The sequence below is a fragment of the Bos grunniens genome, chromosome 20 (assembly GCF_055505025.1).
Source record: "Bos grunniens cultivar Pamir isolate PY7600 chromosome 20, Bosgru_T2T1.0, whole genome shotgun sequence".
NCBI classification, from domain to species: domain Eukaryota; kingdom Metazoa; phylum Chordata; class Mammalia; order Artiodactyla; family Bovidae; genus Bos; species Bos grunniens.
The window spans coordinates 53,367,623-53,386,494 of record NC_141184.1 but is presented as its reverse complement, the minus strand read 5'-3'; the positions used below and the strand labels follow the sequence as shown (position 1 = coordinate 53,386,494).

At 37.5% G+C, this 18,872-nt stretch overlaps 1 protein-coding gene across 3 annotated transcripts in view; it reads left to right on the top strand.

Moving 5' to 3' along the window:
- Positions 1-18,056, top strand: part of ELOVL7 (ELOVL fatty acid elongase 7) — a 77,836-nt gene extending 59,780 nt beyond the window's left edge. For 2 of the 3 annotated variants that reach the window (XM_086362589.1, XM_086362590.1), the window contains 5 exons: positions 3,240-3,320; positions 4,396-4,452; positions 7,198-7,303; positions 12,833-12,969; positions 15,216-18,056. In XM_086362589.1, coding sequence (XP_086218715.1) covers positions 3,240-3,320; positions 4,396-4,452; positions 7,198-7,303; positions 12,833-12,969; positions 15,216-15,425 — 591 coding nt within the window. In that variant the 3' untranslated portion in view covers positions 15,426-18,056. Of the gene's footprint in view, positions 1-3,239; positions 3,321-4,395; positions 4,453-7,197; positions 7,304-7,901; positions 9,952-12,832; positions 12,970-15,215 lie in introns of those variants that run through there. The other variant, XM_086362591.1, reaches the window with a different exon arrangement.
- The last annotated feature ends 816 nt before the right edge of the window (positions 18,057-18,872 follow it).

Here is an 18,872-nt window from a genome sequence, read left to right as displayed (position 1 = left end):
TCCAGGGACTCACACACAGTTAACCATAAAAGATGATTGAATCCATAAATGTTCAACTTTAAGGAAACTCATAGTTGGAGAAATTAGATACACCTAAGACAGTGTATTGCCTGGAAAACTCCATGGATAGAGGAGCCTGGCAGGCTCCAGTCCATGGGGTCACAAAAGAGGCGGACACGACTTAGTGACTAAACAACAACAACAAAGATAGTGTAACTGCCAAGTGGAGGACTGATATTTGAGTCCAGGTCTGTCTGACATCGGAGCTCATTCTGACTCTAATGAGTTGTCATCATCATGGTAGTAATTTGGGGTTCAGAATGTATACACACCCTGATGACCTGTTAGGTGGTAGACTGTTTTGGTTTAGCTGAGTTTTGTGGGGAACAGAGAACTTAGACTTGTACAAGGCAATAGATGAGGGAAGCTGTCCCTTACCTGTCAAAGAGAGGTGGAGAATTTCCAGGACCACAAGCAGACTCATGAATTCTCTCTCTCTCCCTTCTGCTGATTATAAATCTCAGCTACCCTCCCTTCTCTGCTTTTCTGGGATTCCTTGCTTCTCTTTCAATGCTGGCTGGCTTCCTCATCTTCTGCTCCTTATCCACTTCCTCTGCAGCACAGCCTGTGCTTCCCCATTACCAGGACCCGGGAGGACCTCGCATGGCCTCTCCAGCCTCTCCAGACCTCATGGCCTCTGCACATGCATCTCTCCAGCCTGATTCTTGCTGTGGATTCACCTGACTAGCTCACCTTAAATCTGCTCTGGCATCATTTCTCACAGGCCTTCCTGAAGTCTGAACTTACTTTGCTGCCTTCTACTTTATTTCCAGACTTAACTCACAGGTCACCTTACTGTCCTTTCTGGAGCATAAGCAACTGAAAGGGAGGGAGTAATAGAATAGAGCTGGGGCGGGGGGTGCAGAAAAATACATGCTTTTGGCGAGTTATCAGAGATAGAATATAACCTACTATAGGACAGACCCAGAAGTACTAAGAACAGACCTGGAAGCCAGGAGACCAGGGACTAGTTAGTCCCAGTTACACTACTAACTAGCTACCTGATTTTGAACTAATCATTCAACTTCTGTGGGCCTCAGTTCTCTCATTATATAGAGTCAGGATTGACCTTGTCTCTCAGATCCCTTTATGCTCTGCTATCTAACTGTGTCATTGAATGTGGTGTCTCCAAATGTATACTCTGGAAGGAATCCAAGTATAACCAGTAAGTTTTGGTTTCAGCTTTAGAAATTACAACATAAAAGGTCTGAGAATGTTTGAATCTGAGAGTTTCTATCCCCTGTTAACCAGTAATACCTGAGTAACTTATATGCCAGTTTGGAGATTTATTACCTACCAAAGAGAAATGGTTACTCTTCCTTTGTGAAAGTCTAAAATATAGACATATATGTCAAAAGCTCTGCAGACTTTTGGAATGTTCTTAAATTTAATATCAGGAAAGCATTGAGTTCTGCTTTCTGTTTAATCAAAGGTTTTTGACAGCTGAGCAGTGTGTCAGTTCCAGGACACATTCACACATGGTTGATTGGGTGGAGCACAATTGCATTTGGTCTACATCCTCCACTAAGGATGTTAGGGCAAATGTGCACAAGGTGAAAGGAAGTACATCAGACTAAAGGAACCCACGTGCCTCATTTTATAGTGATGGCTCGAATGTGCTAGTTACTTGGCAAAAGTTGAGTAATAAAGAGAGACCAGCAAAGGCCCCACAGATGGTCACATCACAGAGCTTCTCCTATTCATCGCAGTGCTTATTTGGAGTAGGGAATCAGTCAACCTCATCTAAATGAAAGGAGTTAGCCTGTTACCTCAATCAGTCAGAAGTGAGTCTGAGTACGAGAGTATGAAGACTCTCACTGACAGATCAGGACTTTGTAAAACAGATTTAACTATTTCTGTACTTTCCTTTGTTCCTTCCTTTGAGAAAATTTATTGACTTGTCTTTGTAAGATATTTTTCTCATCCATGAAATATGTTTTTATGCTTTTCTGAATCTTAATTTTTAAGATTTCATAATTTACCAAGTTGATGGTGTTGATATTACAAGTCAAGCTAGGAGCTAGTTATCAAAAAAGGATAGTGTTTTTAAATACTATGGTCTAAGTGGTTTTTCTTTCTCCTTCATTTCTTTTCACCATTAAAATGTTATTCTGATTATGCCTCCTAAACTTTTGCCAAAAAAGTTAACTTACTGTAAAGTTGTCATTTCAGCTTTAATAATAATTAAAAGTACAGACTTAAAATGTAATGGAATAGAAAATGGTATAATCCTTATGCTGGGAAGGAAGACATCTTTCTTAGGGAAGATGCTGGCTTTTGTGAGAACAGGATGCCAGAGAAGAAACTGGTCATATTGTCAGAGCCCTAACTTAAGCCAACCATTTAATATAGATATTAATTTAAAATTAGAGCCCTTAGCTTTTCATTTTCAGATCCTGTTTTAAAAGGAGAACTTCCTACCACTAGACCAAAAGAATATCAATGTAATCTTTGAATTGTGGTCCAGACTTAACAATAGGCCTTTTCTTCTCACCACTGGCCTAAAGTCACTTCGTGGGTGTGTTGGAATTAAGGCTTGCCAGACTGTATTCTCTTGTTAATATTTTTGTCCCTTACTTGTTATGTGAATTCAAAGCAAAACTAGTATGTGAGTCTTGTGTTTGGTCTGTCTGGATTTAAAAGCCATGGACTATCACTTCCTATTACATCCACTAACTGAAACAAGAAAAATCTAGTTGTTATAGACATTGGATGAGTACACTGAGAAGGTTGGTTTGCTCATTTATTTGTTGACTAATTGCAAAGATTTGAAATGATCAAAAAAGGCTGATTTCAGACTCAGTCACCCCTTTGAGAATACACAAACATGCACAGGCACATAGAGATGTACATAAATAAAGTCAAATACTTACCAGTGTTTGCTGTTTAAACAAAACATTCCTGGTATTTTGTTCTCCAGTTTATTAGAATAATCATTCCAAGAAATAGTCATTTTAATTAGCACACAGTTTATATAAGTGTGACTTTACAACTTTTAAAACTCTTGATGCTTTGATATGAAGTGAGTTCCTGGTTTGTGATTGTTCTAGTCCACCTTTCCCTCTGCAGTGACTGCTGAGTTAGCTGAAAATGTAATGAGGAGACGTGGCCAAAACTACCTTTGTTGTAGCTGTTGAGCAAGTACTTTTCTTCTGTGATATGCATGTGCTCTCTTACAGTTTATAATGTCTGGCTGGGGTACAGGCTATTCGTTTCGATGTGATATTGTTGACTATTCACAGTCGCCTACAGCACTGAGGGTAAGTTTCTTTTCAGAAAAAACTCTAAATCAGTGTTAAAACTTTGTGGACTCTATTTTTAAATACTGAATGTGAAATCAGAAGGAGTAAATGACTCAATTATCACATATGTGTTGAGTGAAAAAAGCTAAAAATTACAAGAAAAAAAATTCAGGTGTGGGGTTTTCTGTAAAATGCAAATTGGTGCTTTTCTTTTTGAATTTCTTGGATTTAAAAGTAAATTTGTACCTGGCTCCTCAAAAATGGAATTACCATATGATTCAACAATTCCACTTCTGAGTGTATACCTAGATGAATTAAAAGCGAGGATTCAAATGACACACATACCTATGTGAAATAGATAACTAGTGGGAAGTTGTGTAGGGCAGGGAGCTCAGCTCGGTACTCTGTGAAGCCTCAGATGGCTGGGATGAGGGTGTGGTGAGAGGGAGATCCAAGAGAGAAAAGATACACATATACACGTAGCTGACTGACTTCATTGTACAGCAGAAACTAACACAACATTGTGAAGCAATTATACTCCAATTTTAAAAAAAGATATTTGTACACCAGCTTTCACAGCATTCTTCACATTAGCCAAAAGACGGAAGTCAACACACATGTCCATCAACAGATGAATGGATGGATAAACTGATATATAGATACAATGGAATATTTTTCAGCCTTAACAGGAAGGAAATTCTGACACCTGATACAATGTGATTGAGCCTTGAAGACATTATGCTGAGTGAAATAATCTAGGCACAAAGGGACAAGAAATATTGTACGATTCTGTTTTATGAGGAACACAGAGTAGTCAAATTCAGAAACAGGAAGTAAAATGGTAGTTGTCGGTGGCTGGATTCCCAGGTGGGGACTTACTGTTTCATGGGTACAGAGTCAGTCCTATGAGAGGAAGAGCTTTATGGATAGTTGTACAAGAACGTGAAGGTACTTAATGCCACCAAACTATACACTTTAAAATGGTTGAGATGGTAAATTTTATGTAATGTAAATTTTGCCAAAATTAGAAAATATAAAGTTCTTTCCCATGTTAAAAAAAATAATGAATTCCTTTCTATGTGTGTTTCTGCAGATGGTACGCACCTGCTGGCTTTATTACTTCTCCAAATTTATTGAGCTATTAGATACTGTGAGTATATCATCACCACATTTGGTAAATGTTTGATGTTTCAATGAAAGTGATAAACTGTGAGGGTTCGGTTGTCTGATAACTTTGGTTATCTCTCTTCCTCAGGCAGACTCCTATTATCTATTATTTTTTATTATCATTTTAGAGAATAGATAGCATTAACTTATTTTTCAGTCTTTTGCAAATGCCAAAAGATTTTTTTGTGTATCTACCATCTGGTTAAGATAAGAATGTAACTGTCACATATACTACAAAACTGAGCATCTTTATCTAGATGGATGACGGTTGTTCTGTGAAGTAAGTTCAGGAAGCAAAGAACAGAGAATATGTTACCTCTGATTCTTTATATCAAAGCAGTGTGTCATCCACACTCCTTTAACAGGACACATGCTTCAAAATTCATAAAGTCACACTAGAATGTTGTTATCTCTGGGATATCAGTAATTTTGGTAATATCAAAACTATATCCAGCTGCCTTTCTGAAGTCTGTCTTATTGGGTCTTCTCCGTTCCTGAGGATCAACTCTGAGTGGCTCCTGCGAAAAGCAAGTGCCATGGATTAGGATCCATGATGAGAGGAGAAAACCTTGTACCTTTGTTTCCAGAAACAACAGAAAGCTGGCTATTATTGTATCTTTGTGGCATGTGGACCTTATTTATCTGTAATCCATTCTGGCCTAAGACTGCCAAGTGTGTTTTCTTCAGAATATATTCCACTACATCTCTAGTAGCAAATCTAAACATGCTTTACCTTCTCAGCTGGCTACACATAATATTAGAATTATTGATGTGTGTGTTAGTCGCTCAGTTGTGTCCGACTCTTTGTGACCCCACGGACTGTAGTTCAGCAGGCTCCTCTGTTCATGGAATTCTCCAGGCAGGAATACTGGAGTGGGTTACCATTCCCTTCTCCAGGGGATCTTCCCCACCCAGGAATCAAACCCTGTTTCCCCCATTGCAGGCAGATTCTTTACTGTCGAGCCACCAGGGAAGCCCTGAATTATTGATAGAAAGCAGAACTTAGTAAGCATAGAATCCAGGGGTTCTCAAATTTTAGCATGCATTAGAATCACCTGGCTGGGCTTCCCAGGTAGTCCTAGTGGTAAAGAATCCACCTGCCAATGCAGGAGATCAGAGATGTGGGTTTTGATCCCTGCGTGGGGAAAATCCTCTGGAGGAGGGAATGGCAACCCACTCCAGTATTTTTGCCTGGTAAATTCCACAGACGAAGAAGCCTGGTGGGCTACAATCCATGGGGTCGCAAAGAGTCGGGCACAACTGCGCATGTACGCACGCACGCACGCAATCACCCGGAGAACTCATTAAAAACACACATGCTTCAACCCCACCCTCAGAATTTCTGACTCAGTGGGTCTTAAATGGAGCTTAAGAGTTTGCATTTCTATCAAGTTCTCAAGTGAAGTTATTGCTGTTGGTCCAGGGTCCACACTTTAAGAACCCCCACTGTCGTCCATTGGTTCTCAACCCTATGGCACTATAGACCTAATTGCCTTAGAAAACAAAAAGCTGGGCCCCACCCTAGAGATTTGGTGTCAAGATGGTCTGGAGTTACAGACCAGGCATGGTTATTTAAAAACAAAAGACAAACCTTCTTGGACCTAGTAATATGCAGACAGAGTTGAGAACCATTGATCTAGCCCAGAGGACTTAATCTGAAAAGAAATGGAAGCCAGAGAGTTTCAAGGCTTACCCAGAGAAATGCCGCCACGGTCTGGGAGTAGGACCCCAGATTGCTCGTGTATGGCTTTTTCTGTTGCACTGCGTTGCCTTCCTCTACATGCATAAGCAAATGTGCTTTGGCATCATTGTTCCTGCTTTGCGTGTTCTCAGTTTCAGCTTCCATAGGAAACTGGTGCTTCTCTGTGTCCTTCCCTGAACCACATTTCTCAAATACTCTTACGGATACTTTTGTTTCTGCCAGTCTGTTTAGTTCTGTACTTAAAAGTCTAACTTAGCTCTGGTTTTCTACATTTTGAATATTTTTGAACATTTAATTCTGCTGTTGAATATGTTTTTGAGAAGAAAAAAATCCCGTCCCCCTGCCCCCAGCTTTCTTATTCTACCTCTTTGTTTATTATAGAAATTATAGAGTTTCTGACTAGATACGTTCAATCTGGATGAGGGCTTTAACACCCTTCTCACTTTTCCTAAGCTGCTTTGCTTTCGTTTCCACCTTACTTCCCTAATTAATTCTTCAAGTGTTTCCCTCTTCATCTTTCTTTAATAATAATTTGCTAACTTCTGATTTGCTGCAAGTCTTCTTTCAATTTGCTTGATCCTTTATCTAAATTGGTAGAATATGTTAGGGAGCAGTATAGAATTTCAGTCCTAGGACTTCAAAGTCTGCTTTTCCATATATTTCAAAGTCTGCATGGGTGGTGTTGTTGTTGTTGTTTTTTTTAATTTGAACCAGTAACATTTTTTCAATAATTTTTGGTCATATCCTTCACTTTATATCTTTGATTTTTAAACACGGCATTCAGTATCTTTTCACCTTTTTATTGATTCTTCCGTGACTAGGCATCACACCTAAGTTCTCTTGTACTAATTATCTTTTGAGTTGCCTCTTAGAGAATCAGCTGCTTCTGTAGATTCTATAAGGCAACTCTTTCAAAGCACATTACAATATGGAATAGTAATAGTTTGCACTTGGCCGATATTTTTGTAACATTAGAAAATTATTGGATGATTTTATATGAACTTGATTTTCTTTAAATTATTTCAGATCTTTTTTATTCTGCGTAAGAAAAATAGTCAAGTGACTTTCCTGCATGTCTTCCATCATACCATCATGCCATGGACCTGGTGGTTTGGAGTCAAATTTGCTGCAGGTAGCCAAGGGAGAGTTGGGATTATGTGCTATAATTGGTTACATTTCTGTATGCTCTAAGCATAAATTCTATCTTTAAGTGTGATTTAAAAGAATCCTAAAACATCAAAGAATCACTTTGATCAAACTTCTGACTTTCATTAATTATCTGAAACATAAACACAGGACTCATAACTAGATCTTCCCCCACTCCCCAATACTCTTTAATATGTTTGACCTTTGGGTATAGTCTTCTACTCATCCTTTAGTTGTTTTGCTTGGATTTTATTCTTTTCCTATATAATTCTATACATATTTTAAAATAAGTAATAAATGATAAAATGGTAAAATCCTTCATTTTATAGAAATATAGTTAGATAACTATTGCTTATATGTTTCCAGGAAGTTAGAATGCTTATCTCAAGTTCCATGTCTTCTTTGCTTTCAAATTTCCAAAAGCTGATACACCAACAACTCTTTAAAGATGTGTCAGATTACAATTGTCCCACCTTCCCTAAACATCCTACCATATTAAAGGATGCTTTGATTGTTTTTTAAGGTCAAAAATAGTTTAACTCAAAAGCTTGGCGAACAGATTCTTTAGTTGATTTTTATTTTAGGCTTCTGAACATCTAGAATATGAGAGAACAGGAAGGTAAGTACTTTTACCTATCATAAAGTTTTCAATAAGTGATATCCTCAAGGTTATAGTCTTATTAGCAAAAGTTGTCTGGGGGATTTATTTGTTCTAGTTTCTTCAATTTAAGAAGTCTTCCTGTAGGCTTGCAGGCCATTCTAGGCAAAGCTTTAACATTTCTATGGACAGCTCACCTCTACTGGGCACTCTGACTTTGTAAGACTAAAGGAAAGAGAAACTACAATTGAGGAACTCTTGTTTGAGTTTTAGACTCTCTAGACATGGGGAGGAGGGTCGGGGGTGGAAATCTGCATGTCTCAGAGCATGAAGGGACATAGATAAGCCAGTGGCTAGAATAGGATGCCAGAACCTAGGGGAACTGGAAGGGCTGGCCCTACTTTGACCCAAGGGCATCAGATTTTCCAGTATGTAAAGTAGCTCCTTGCCAAAAATTGGCATTTATCTGTTGAAGACTTTTTTTTAAAGGAAATGTAGTTGTTTTTCTTATAATGTATATATATGAATTTAAAAATTTAACCCACATTATAACAAGATGGTCTCATCTGAGTCCATTTCACAAATCGAATGTAGTTACATTATTTAATCTCCATTATTTTACTTTGCTTTCCATGCTTTTGTTTTCTCTTGCACGTATATTGCGCCTCTCAGTTCTTTTTACAGTGATATTTCTTGACACTATTTCTTTTGGCGGAAATTAGAAAATACCTAAACATCCAGTAATCGAATGGTTGTGATGTCTTGTGTTTATAATTGTGAAATGCAAATGATTTTGAGAAACATGTAGCTCCAACTCCTGTTAAGCAGCTTGGCTCCTAAATTTATCAGAAATAGATGGCTATTCTTACTATTCTATTTTTAAAGTATGCTAGACAAGGTGTTTTCACACTCTTCAGTTCCGTTCAGTTCAGTTCAGTTGCTCAGTCGTGTCCGACTGTTTGCGATCCCATGAATTGCAGCACGCCAGGCCTCCCTGTCCATCACCAACTCCCAGAGTTTACCCAAACTGGTGATGCCATCTAGCCATTTCATCCTCTGTCGTCCCCTTCTCCTCCTGCCCCCAATCCCTCCCAGCATCAGGGTCTTTTCCAATGAGTCAACTCTTTGCATGAGGTGGCCAAAGTACTGGAGTTTCAGCCTCAGCATCAGTCCTTCCAATGAACACCCAGGACTGGTCTCCTTTAGGATGGACTGGTTGGATCTCCTTGCAGTCCAAGGGACTCGCAAGAGTCTTCTCCAGCACCACAGTTCCAAAGCATCAATTCTTCAGCGCTCAGCTTTCTTCACAGTCCAACTCTCACATCCAAACATGACCACTGGAAAAATCATAGCCTTGACTAGATGAACCTTTGTTGGCAAAGTAATATCTCTGCTTTTTAATATGCTATCTAGGTTGGTCATAACTTTCCTTCCAAGGAGTAAGCATCTTTTAATTTCTTGGCTGCAATCACAGAACTTATTTATTCAGATATCTTTCAAAAGACCAGATTATTCTATTCCAACACTGAAGAATAAGTATAAATTAAAAATAAATAGGAAGACAGTACCCCCAAATACAGTAATTAAGAGATACTGACACAAGGGGTCTCCCTTTCCTTCTTTATCCATCACTGTATTTTCTAAATTTTCTTGTTTGAATATCTGTTGATTCTATAGTGGACTAGCAAACACTTGAACAGCATACCTAATATCTGTTCAGTAACAAATACAGCAACAAGAGCAAGGGTGTTTCCAGAAATGTGGTGTGGTGTTGGCTTTCATTCCTAGAATAAAACTGTCCAGCTTTATCTGTCCTTTCAAAAACCAGAGCACAGCTGATCTCTATCTCGTATTTAATTTCCTGTTTGCCTATTGTACTCCTCCCTGGGATAATAGCAATCCAGTTTTTCTTTTGAATGTGATGAAAATATTTCTGTGGCAGGTTTTTATATTAATTATGTATATACTCCCTTTCAGAGATACGGAGAATTGTGATAATTACCCAGGTGGTTCCTTTATATTTTTTCCAAACCAAAGAAGTAAAATGTGATGGTACTAATTATAATTCATTTTTTGCAGAACTATTGTAAAGAAGAAAGCAAGCTTACAAAGTACTTTATAAGAAAAGTCTTCCAAAGGAGATATGAGAAGTATTACTAATTAAAATGTGATTGCTATGTGAACAAACATGAAAGTAACTCACCAGAAAACAATCACTACTAGAGAAAATAAGCAAGCTAATTTGATTTGATAGCTTATTTTAATCAGTAACCCTAACTATAAACACTCTTAGCTACACTATGGCCATGCTAAATTCCTGTCCATAGGAGCCTCATTTTAGGACATTCAAATGGTGAAAGTTTCTGAATGGAAAATAGAATCTGGTCTGATTCATTATCAAGCATGAAATAGATTTCCTGTGTATCTGTAATTGTGAGACAATGGATTTGAAAGGTAGCTGGCTTGTCCCCATTTAAGTAGCTTAACTCATAAACTCTTCTATTTTTAAATTACCCTAGAAAAGGTGTTTTTACACCACACTAATTTATTCATTTATGTTTCTTTTGGGAAAAAGACTAATCCAAATGTAAATAATAGAAGCTGGAAGTTTGTTAATAAGTTTCATTAGTTCAGTTTCTTCTTACTTGAAATTTGTGATAATGAAAGGATTAGCTGAAATTTGATTTATTCTATTCAGGAGAGGAAAGTTTATGAAATATAGTATAGCATGAAAAAGACTTTTCATATTTAAATATGAAATTTTAAAATATTTATTTTAAAACTACTTACTTTTAAGCAGTTTTAAATATTATTTAAAACAGGTTATTTTAAGGAGTACTTTGGCAATGGTAACATTTAGAAGTATCTAGCATTGTTGCAATTATGGATGATTTTTTTTAAAGTAATTATTTCTGCTATGAAGCAGTTTTTATGACATTTGTCCTTAGAAGATTGTAGTCAAAGTAATACATTTCAGTTTTGCTTTAAACTTTCTATAAATCACAGTGTTCATGAATTCAGTCCTTTGTCTAATGTAATTAGGCAAATTTGTGAGATTTTGTTTTATTTCTGAAATCAAAGAATATTAGAGTAAGTAAAATAGAATATTTTTAGAAAAATTTAAATTCCAAGTCAACATTACTAAGCTGAATCAGGCTGTATGTAAAGAATGAAGATTCTTCTAAATTGTTCATCTTAGGAAGGAGACACTGGGGAAGAGTTTTGTTTTCTTCCCCCACCATCTACTAATCACTTTGTTTTCCCTTTCCACTGTACTACTGATTCAGTTAGGGCTTCCCTGGTGGCTCAGCTGGTAGAGAATCTGCTTGCAATGTGAGAGACCTCGGTTTGATCCCAGGGTTGGGAAGATCCCCTAGAGAAGGGAAAGGCTACCCACTCCAGTGTTCTGGGCTAGAGAATTCCATGGACTGTATAGTCCATGGGGTCGCGAAGAGTCAGACATGACTGTGCGACTTTCACTTCATTTCACTGATTCAGTTAAAGACAATTGAAAGAATCTTGGCTTATATTTACTTCAGGGTCTTCTATCCTAACTTGCCTGGAAAATCCCATGGACGAAGGAGCCTAGTCTGCTGCAGTCCATGGGATCGCTCAGAGTCAGACATGACTGAGCAACTTCTCTTTCACTTTTCACTTTTATGCACTGGAGAAGGAAATGGCAACCCACTCCAGTGTTCTTGCCTGGAGAATCCCAGGGATGGGGGAGCCTGGAGGGGTGCTGCCTATGGGGTCGCACAGAGTCAGACACGACTGAAGCGACTTAGCAGCAGCAGCAGCAGCTTCTATCCTAAATCGAAGGTGATCAGTGGGAAATGTGGTAGGATTAAAAGAGGAAACCAAGATAGGAAGGCACAATTAATAATAGTCAAATGGAAACAGCATCAAAATGGTTTAACAATTAATAAATGTTTATTTTGGAAAAACAGTGATTGATTAAAACAAACTTAACATAGCTTACTTATGAAAGCCAGTGGTTCTACTGCCAAAATTTTGTGGCACTAAAAGTATTGAAAACTATTAAGAGTGAAAAAAAGTTAATTTGATTTTACACAATAATATGTAAGAAATGTATATATAGATTCTTAGTGGCTTAATCTGTAATAACTCAAATTGGAAACAACTCAAACATCTTTTGATTGGAGGGTGGATAAATATGTTGTGATGAATTCATATCAGGTAATACTACACAGCAATAAAAGGACAATTTATGTGGATGCATCTTAAAAACAGTATGTTGATTAAAAGAAGATAGCCACAAAGAATACATCCTGTATTAATTCTAAATTAACTAATTAATTAACAAAAGTAATTAATTCTAAATTAATTAACAATTAATTCTATTTATATGAAGTTTGTAATAGGCAAAACTAACAGTTGATGATGGAAGTCAGAATAAAAGTTACATTGGAAGGAGTATATTCATTAGAAGGGGCACATGGGAACTTTATGTGGCATTAGAAATGTCTTATATCTTGAATTTGGTGGTGGTAACATATTTTAAAAAATCATCAAGTTATACACTTAAGATTAGTGTACTTTGTGGCTTTATATGTTAATTCTTACTAAAAATGAATTTGATTACTATTATTTAGCAATATATTATATTTAAAAGGTAATTCCACTTAGTTTGTTAAGGTAGGTCCAAATCACAGGAAAATCTTAGTGTTAAGATAGAATAAATAAAGTCGTGCTAATTTATTTTCCAGGATTTTATTTTATATTTTACAAAATGAATGTAGTATCCAGCTCCCTCTAATTTTATAGATGTTTAATAATAATGATATTTCATATTTATTTTTCTTCCCACTAAAATTAAAGAAATATACTAAAAGTTCAGACCAAAATATATCTCATCTTAAGGAACAGTGCCCCTATTTTATGATATTTTTTTTCCAGGTGGTTTGGGAACATTCCATGCCTTTTTAAATACAGCTGTACATGTAGTCATGTATTCCTACTATGGACTGTGTGCACTGGGACCAGACTACCAGAAGTATCTGTGGTGGAAAAAGTATTTGACGTCATTACAACTTGTGAGTAGTTAATTTTCTTTAAAAGCAGATATGAAACTAAACTGGGAGTCACTTGACTTCTTTATGAATGAGGATATTAACGAAAGGGCAAAGTTTGCAAAAGATAGGAATATAAATTGCCTGGCCTCTAAGGCATCCCGGGTGGCACAGTGGTAAGGAATCCACCTGCCAATGCAGAAGATTCAAGAGACACGGGTTCCATCCCTGAGTAGGGAAGATCCCCTGGAGTAGGAAGTGGCAACCCACTCCAGTATTCTTGCCTGGGAAATCCCATGGACAGAGGAGCCCGGCAGGCTACAGTCCATGGGATCGCAGAGTCAGACATGACTGAGCACACACACATGCATGGCATACCATCATTCTTTATATCTTCCGTGAACTTTTGTCAGGAACTTTATTGAAAACAAAGTATATTTGGTAGCCAAGAGGCTCAGACAATTAAACTAGCATGTGTGTTTTTATACCATCTTTATATTATTTTATGCATTTATATGAGGAGGAAATGGTAGCCCACTGCAGTATTCTTGCCTGGAGAATTCCATGGACAGAGGATCCTAGCAGATTACAGTTCACAGGGTTGCAAAGAGTTGGACACAGCTGAGCAACTAACACATACACAACATGGATTTATATAAAATAAATTTATTTATGATCAAAATAATCTCAAAGTTATGTGAACCTCATTAGATATAATATTAAATTAGAAGTTAGAAATTCCATATGCTAGGTCTAAATGACCTTGAGGGAACGTAACTTTCATGAGCCTTCCTGTGTGCCTGCCTGCCTAGTCCTAACATTTACAAGTTTATCTTTCCTCCAGTTAGTAAAGTATTGTGGGAATTAAAGGTGTAGAGTGGCGCTGTAAAATACATGTTGACAAAAGTGACAGCACCCTAAATAACCAAACGGAAGGAAATTATTTTAAGTCCTGCTTGGAAATATTACAAAGTTCTGAAAATTATTCACAAGTCCTTTCTTTTTAAGCATTTTATGCAAATGGAAAGTAATATATGTTTATTGTAGAGAAATTAGAACATCTATACTGCATATAGAATTTGTCTTAGGCGTTTTTTATCACTTAACATACTCTTAAGTGTTGTAAAAACTTTTTAATAATATGGAAAAATACTTATATAGGGAAGATACATGCTGTTTATTATTTTTTCAAATGTGTTGATAATATTTACACAAACACACCTGCATAGAATGCTGAGGATGCTACTTTGACTTTCTAAAGTTTCATTTTCTCATCTGCAAAATGAGAGGAATAATTGTAGCTACAGCACAGAAATGTCTTAAAAGTTCCTTGAGATAGTGCAAGGAAAGTTGATGATGATAATAACAAGAATGATATAAAAATCATAACTATGGTTAGAATAGATTGTGGGTAATCATTATTTATTTTTATGTGTAGATTTTTTTTTATATGTGTAGATTTTTAGTTTTCCAAAATTTCTACAGAACATGTGTTACCTTTTAGTCATGAGAAAAAAGATATCCAAAAAATCTGGACATTAGCCCAAAACATGTAATATGTTCTTTTAAGACTGTGCAGAACGTTCTGGGACACAGAGCCCTTGGTCATATGATGCTCTCTTACTGCTTGAAAATTCTCTGCTATAGCTGGCAGATAGGATATATTTTTGTCTACGACAGTGGAGGACTGCTGGCAAATATGAAGACTCAGTGATGCTGTGGTTCCAATAAAGTAAATGAATGGGTCTCTAATTAGAATGTTTTTATTCCCCGCCCCACCCCATCCTCAACTGAAATAGCCAGGTTAACAACAGGATGGAATGTTTGAAATCAAGCTGTCATAGAAAAATTAGGCCATAAGGTAGTGGCCCTGAGTGTATTTCTTCAGACAAGACCTCAAGTTGAGACTGACGGGTCTCTGAGTGTTAAAGCGCTGCTGCGCCGTTCTGCACGTGTGCGTGCTCAGTTGTGTCGGACTCTTTATGACCCCATGGACTGCAGCTGTACAGCTCCAGGGAATTTTCATAGCACTCCCTGGAGTTGTGTGCTTTGGCACCACTGAACAATGTTCCAAATTCCCATCTGCATTTTGACATTGTTCCACCTACTCTCACTCCCTTGGAGGCTAGATTGAAAGATAAAATTCCCTGTTCAACAGTGGCCTAGATGCGGTTGGAGAGTGTTTAAATATAAGCAAAGAATGTGTTAAATAATTGCTCCATTGTGACTCTTGGGAGCTTAACAGTACTTTCCATTCTTCTATCTGTTAGATCCAGTTCGTTCTTATCACCATCCACATCAGCCAGTTCTTTTTCATGGAGGATTGCAAGTACCAGTTTCCAGTCTTTCAGTACATCATTATGAGTTACGGCTGCATCTTCCTGCTGCTCTTTCTCCATTTTTGGTACCGTGCTTACACCAAAGGTCAGAGGCTACCCAAAACTGTGAAACATGGAATCTGCAAAAACAAAGATCACTAAAGTTCAAGTACAACATAAGTCTATGAAAAAGATTGATATCTTGTCTTCCTTGACAATCAAGAGATATTTCCATGTGCAGTGCATTTTGTATATTTTTCAAAACCAAAAGCTTGTATTTTTATGATAAGTTATTGGGGTTGCTGGTATTTGAGAGCCCAAAGCTCCCAGAGAACAGTCTTCTGATAATTAGAGCCTAAAGCAGCCAGTTTTTCAGCTGCTTTTAAACCTAAAGATCTTATTTAGCACATTTTTTAGATTGAAAGAAGGATGTGAAACAGTACAGTAATCTTCAAAGAAACCCAGTATACATGAAAAATATCATTTGATATTTTGAGCATGGGAAGAGATCCATGCAGTACAGAAGATTCCTTCTGCAGGGTCTGAAAACCTTTAACTATGGGCTCTGGCTTTGTTGCTTGTTGACTATATTCAGAAGACACTGTATTTACTCTAAACTTAACTTCCCATTCTAAAGAGCTAACGTGGTTTTGATAAGTTATCATTTAAAATCACTAAGTCATTTTTAATGAATCTCTTAAATAGCCGGCACCAGTTTTGCTTGTAAGACTTCCTCCCAACACTTTTGCTTGGTAAACTGTTTAAAGGTAACAATCCTTTAGGTTAGTACATTGATGTACTTGATACTAAGGTGGAGTTAATATTTTGAAAACAAGGTGATTTGTTCTGATGGCTTAATGAACACTTTACTGTTACTCTTTTGCACTGAACTTTGCATATTTCTGGGAAGCGGTGAATTTGTCCAAGGAAAAAATACATAGTTGTCTGTAGTATTGATGTAATGTCACTTTCTCATATGATCATGGTTTAAAGGATTATTTTGGTTAAATATATATTGGTTAGATGTGTAAGTGCTCATATCATTAGCACACATTAAATGATTTTATACATAGTTTTCCAGGGGTGGGTGAAGAGTGGCTTGTGAAGCAACTGAAAGCAAATGGTGGCACAGAGACTATCCAGGGAAGACTTGGTGATAGGGGTCTCTCATAAAGAGAGCGAGGGAGAGAGACTGTGTAACAGCTATTGTTATAGATTCACTACATGGAAAAATGTTTTCCAGAATTATGAATTAATTAACAGCCTAGAATTTTTCTTTTTACATATTTATGAGCTATATAATGAAGAACTGCAATGCATTTTGTATAGCTTTCATTTCTTTAAAATTGCTGCTTTCTAAAATTCTCTTGTTTTCACATTTTGTTGGGGAACCCAACTACTGATCAGTAGAGTTTCACCCAAGAAATAGCAATAGTTGGGCATTTCTGAATTTTTCCATATCGCTCTTTTACTTGTTATACTTGATTTTAAAAGGTTGCTTATGCTTGTGTCAGTGGAAGCAATTGGTACCCAGTCATTGTGAAACACATAATGATACTTATTGAACAACAAAGACTGAGTTTCTACCAACTATACATCCATAGAGTTAAGTGTCTCCCTCCTAATCCATTCATTTATACCATGGCCTTTTCTCTTCACATTCAGCAGGTTCGTAAGTTTATTTGCCTGTAGTGATTTCACTTTCTTACAGTATGAAATGATGAAGGTTGGTAAAAGGAGAGATTACATTTAAAAATAAATAAATAATAACAGGAAAGCAAAGGTAAAAGAAACAGCAGCTCTAATTTATTTCTCTATGAGAGTCTTAGGGTCTCCTTAAGTGTTTTCCTGTTTTGGCTCTTCAAATCCAGCCTAAGCTAAAGTGAAGAGGTATGGTAGATGCTGTTACACATATGCACAGTTCCCAAAGACCCCAGTCGGGTAAAGACCAAAAGGAAGCAAAACTAAAAGAAGATAAAACAGGAGAGCTGGGTTCGATCCCTGGTTTGGGAAGATCCCCTGGAGAAGGGAATAGCAACCCACTCCAATATTCTTGCCTGGAGAATCCTATGAGAAGAGCCTGGTGGGCTACAATCCATGGGGTCGCAAAGAGTCGGACATGACTAAACGACTTTCACTCACTTGGTATCTTTGCATACTTTCTGCCTTGTACTGCACAACCTCCCCTCATCTTCCTGTAGCCTTTAAAATGATTGAGGTGCCTATGAACTAATAGCCACATGTGATGGAGTCACACTGTACACTGTATGAATAGGAGTAGAGAGTTAGAATGTTACATGAAAAGAAATCACAGCTGGCAGAGGCAACCTCCATGTGAATGAACATCAGCAGATCAGAGTGCCACTGGATGCAGGACTGGGTGGGTATTGTTTTCTTAAATGGCTCTGTGGGTCACAGAAAGTTCCTGTTGGACTTCCATCCCGCTTTTCAAGACTTCCTTGCCTTTGGGTGTGCTTTGCTTACCTGACAAATAAAAAGGCCAGCTACAAAACCTGGCTTCTGATACAAAGCTGAATTCTTTAGAACCTATAGCTACATTATAAATAAATACAAATATAAAATTTTAAATATCTGTGGGACATTGCCTTTTTACAGTCTTAATTGAGAAGACTGCATTGTTACATAAATTATAAGATTATGAAGTTGCATTTCTTCAATTATCCCTTATTTCTGTTAACTACTTTAAAGACTGTGGAAAACTCTGTGGAAATTGTCAAAGTTTGGGTCTGATTTTCAGTGTGTGTATTATAATAATAAATTCGTGGTATTGCATGTCTATGTGTGTATGTTTTTCATTTTGGAATCTTAACTACGTATGTTTGCATGGAAAGATGGTGTTTTAATCTGCATATTCATTTAATCAAATCATTTCACACACTTGTTGTACCCTTGCTATGTTTAGAGCCCTGTGCTGGACACTGAAAGTGAAAGTGAAGTTGCTCAGTCGTGTCTGACTCTTTGCGACCCCATGAGCTATACTGTACCAGGCTCCTCCGTCCATGAGATTTTCTAGGCACGAGTACTGGAGTGGGTTGCCATTTCCTTCTCCATGGGATCTTCCTGACCCTGGGATCGAAGCCGGGTTTCCCACACTGTAGGCAGATGCTTTACTGTCTGAGCCACCAGGGAAGTCCTGGACATTAGAGTGTTACAAAATACAAAGATGCCTACCTACCGTGCGGGACTTTCCTGATGGACCGATGGTTAAGACTCCACACTTCCACTGCATGGGGCACAGGTTCAATCCTTGGTTGGGAACTAAGATCCCACACGCTGCACAACACAGCCTAAAAAACAAAAATCAAAGATGCCTACCACATAGTTGATACCCCCTGGAGCTTGCAGGATGTCAGAGAAGATTGTGTTACAGGGAAGTCTATGGTTGGTGTCATATGAGTAAAGGTCCTGGCACTTAGTAGCAGGGAAGTCTCCATGAAGGTATGTAAATGTGGGTCATGTACAGATTATCAAAATGGGAAGTGGGTTAGTGGAAAGAAATAACAAATCGAGGTCCAGAGGCAGGAAAGTGTAGGAAATGACCAGCAGACCAAATTAGAGCAAGGCATCCTCAGATATGCAGATGACAAC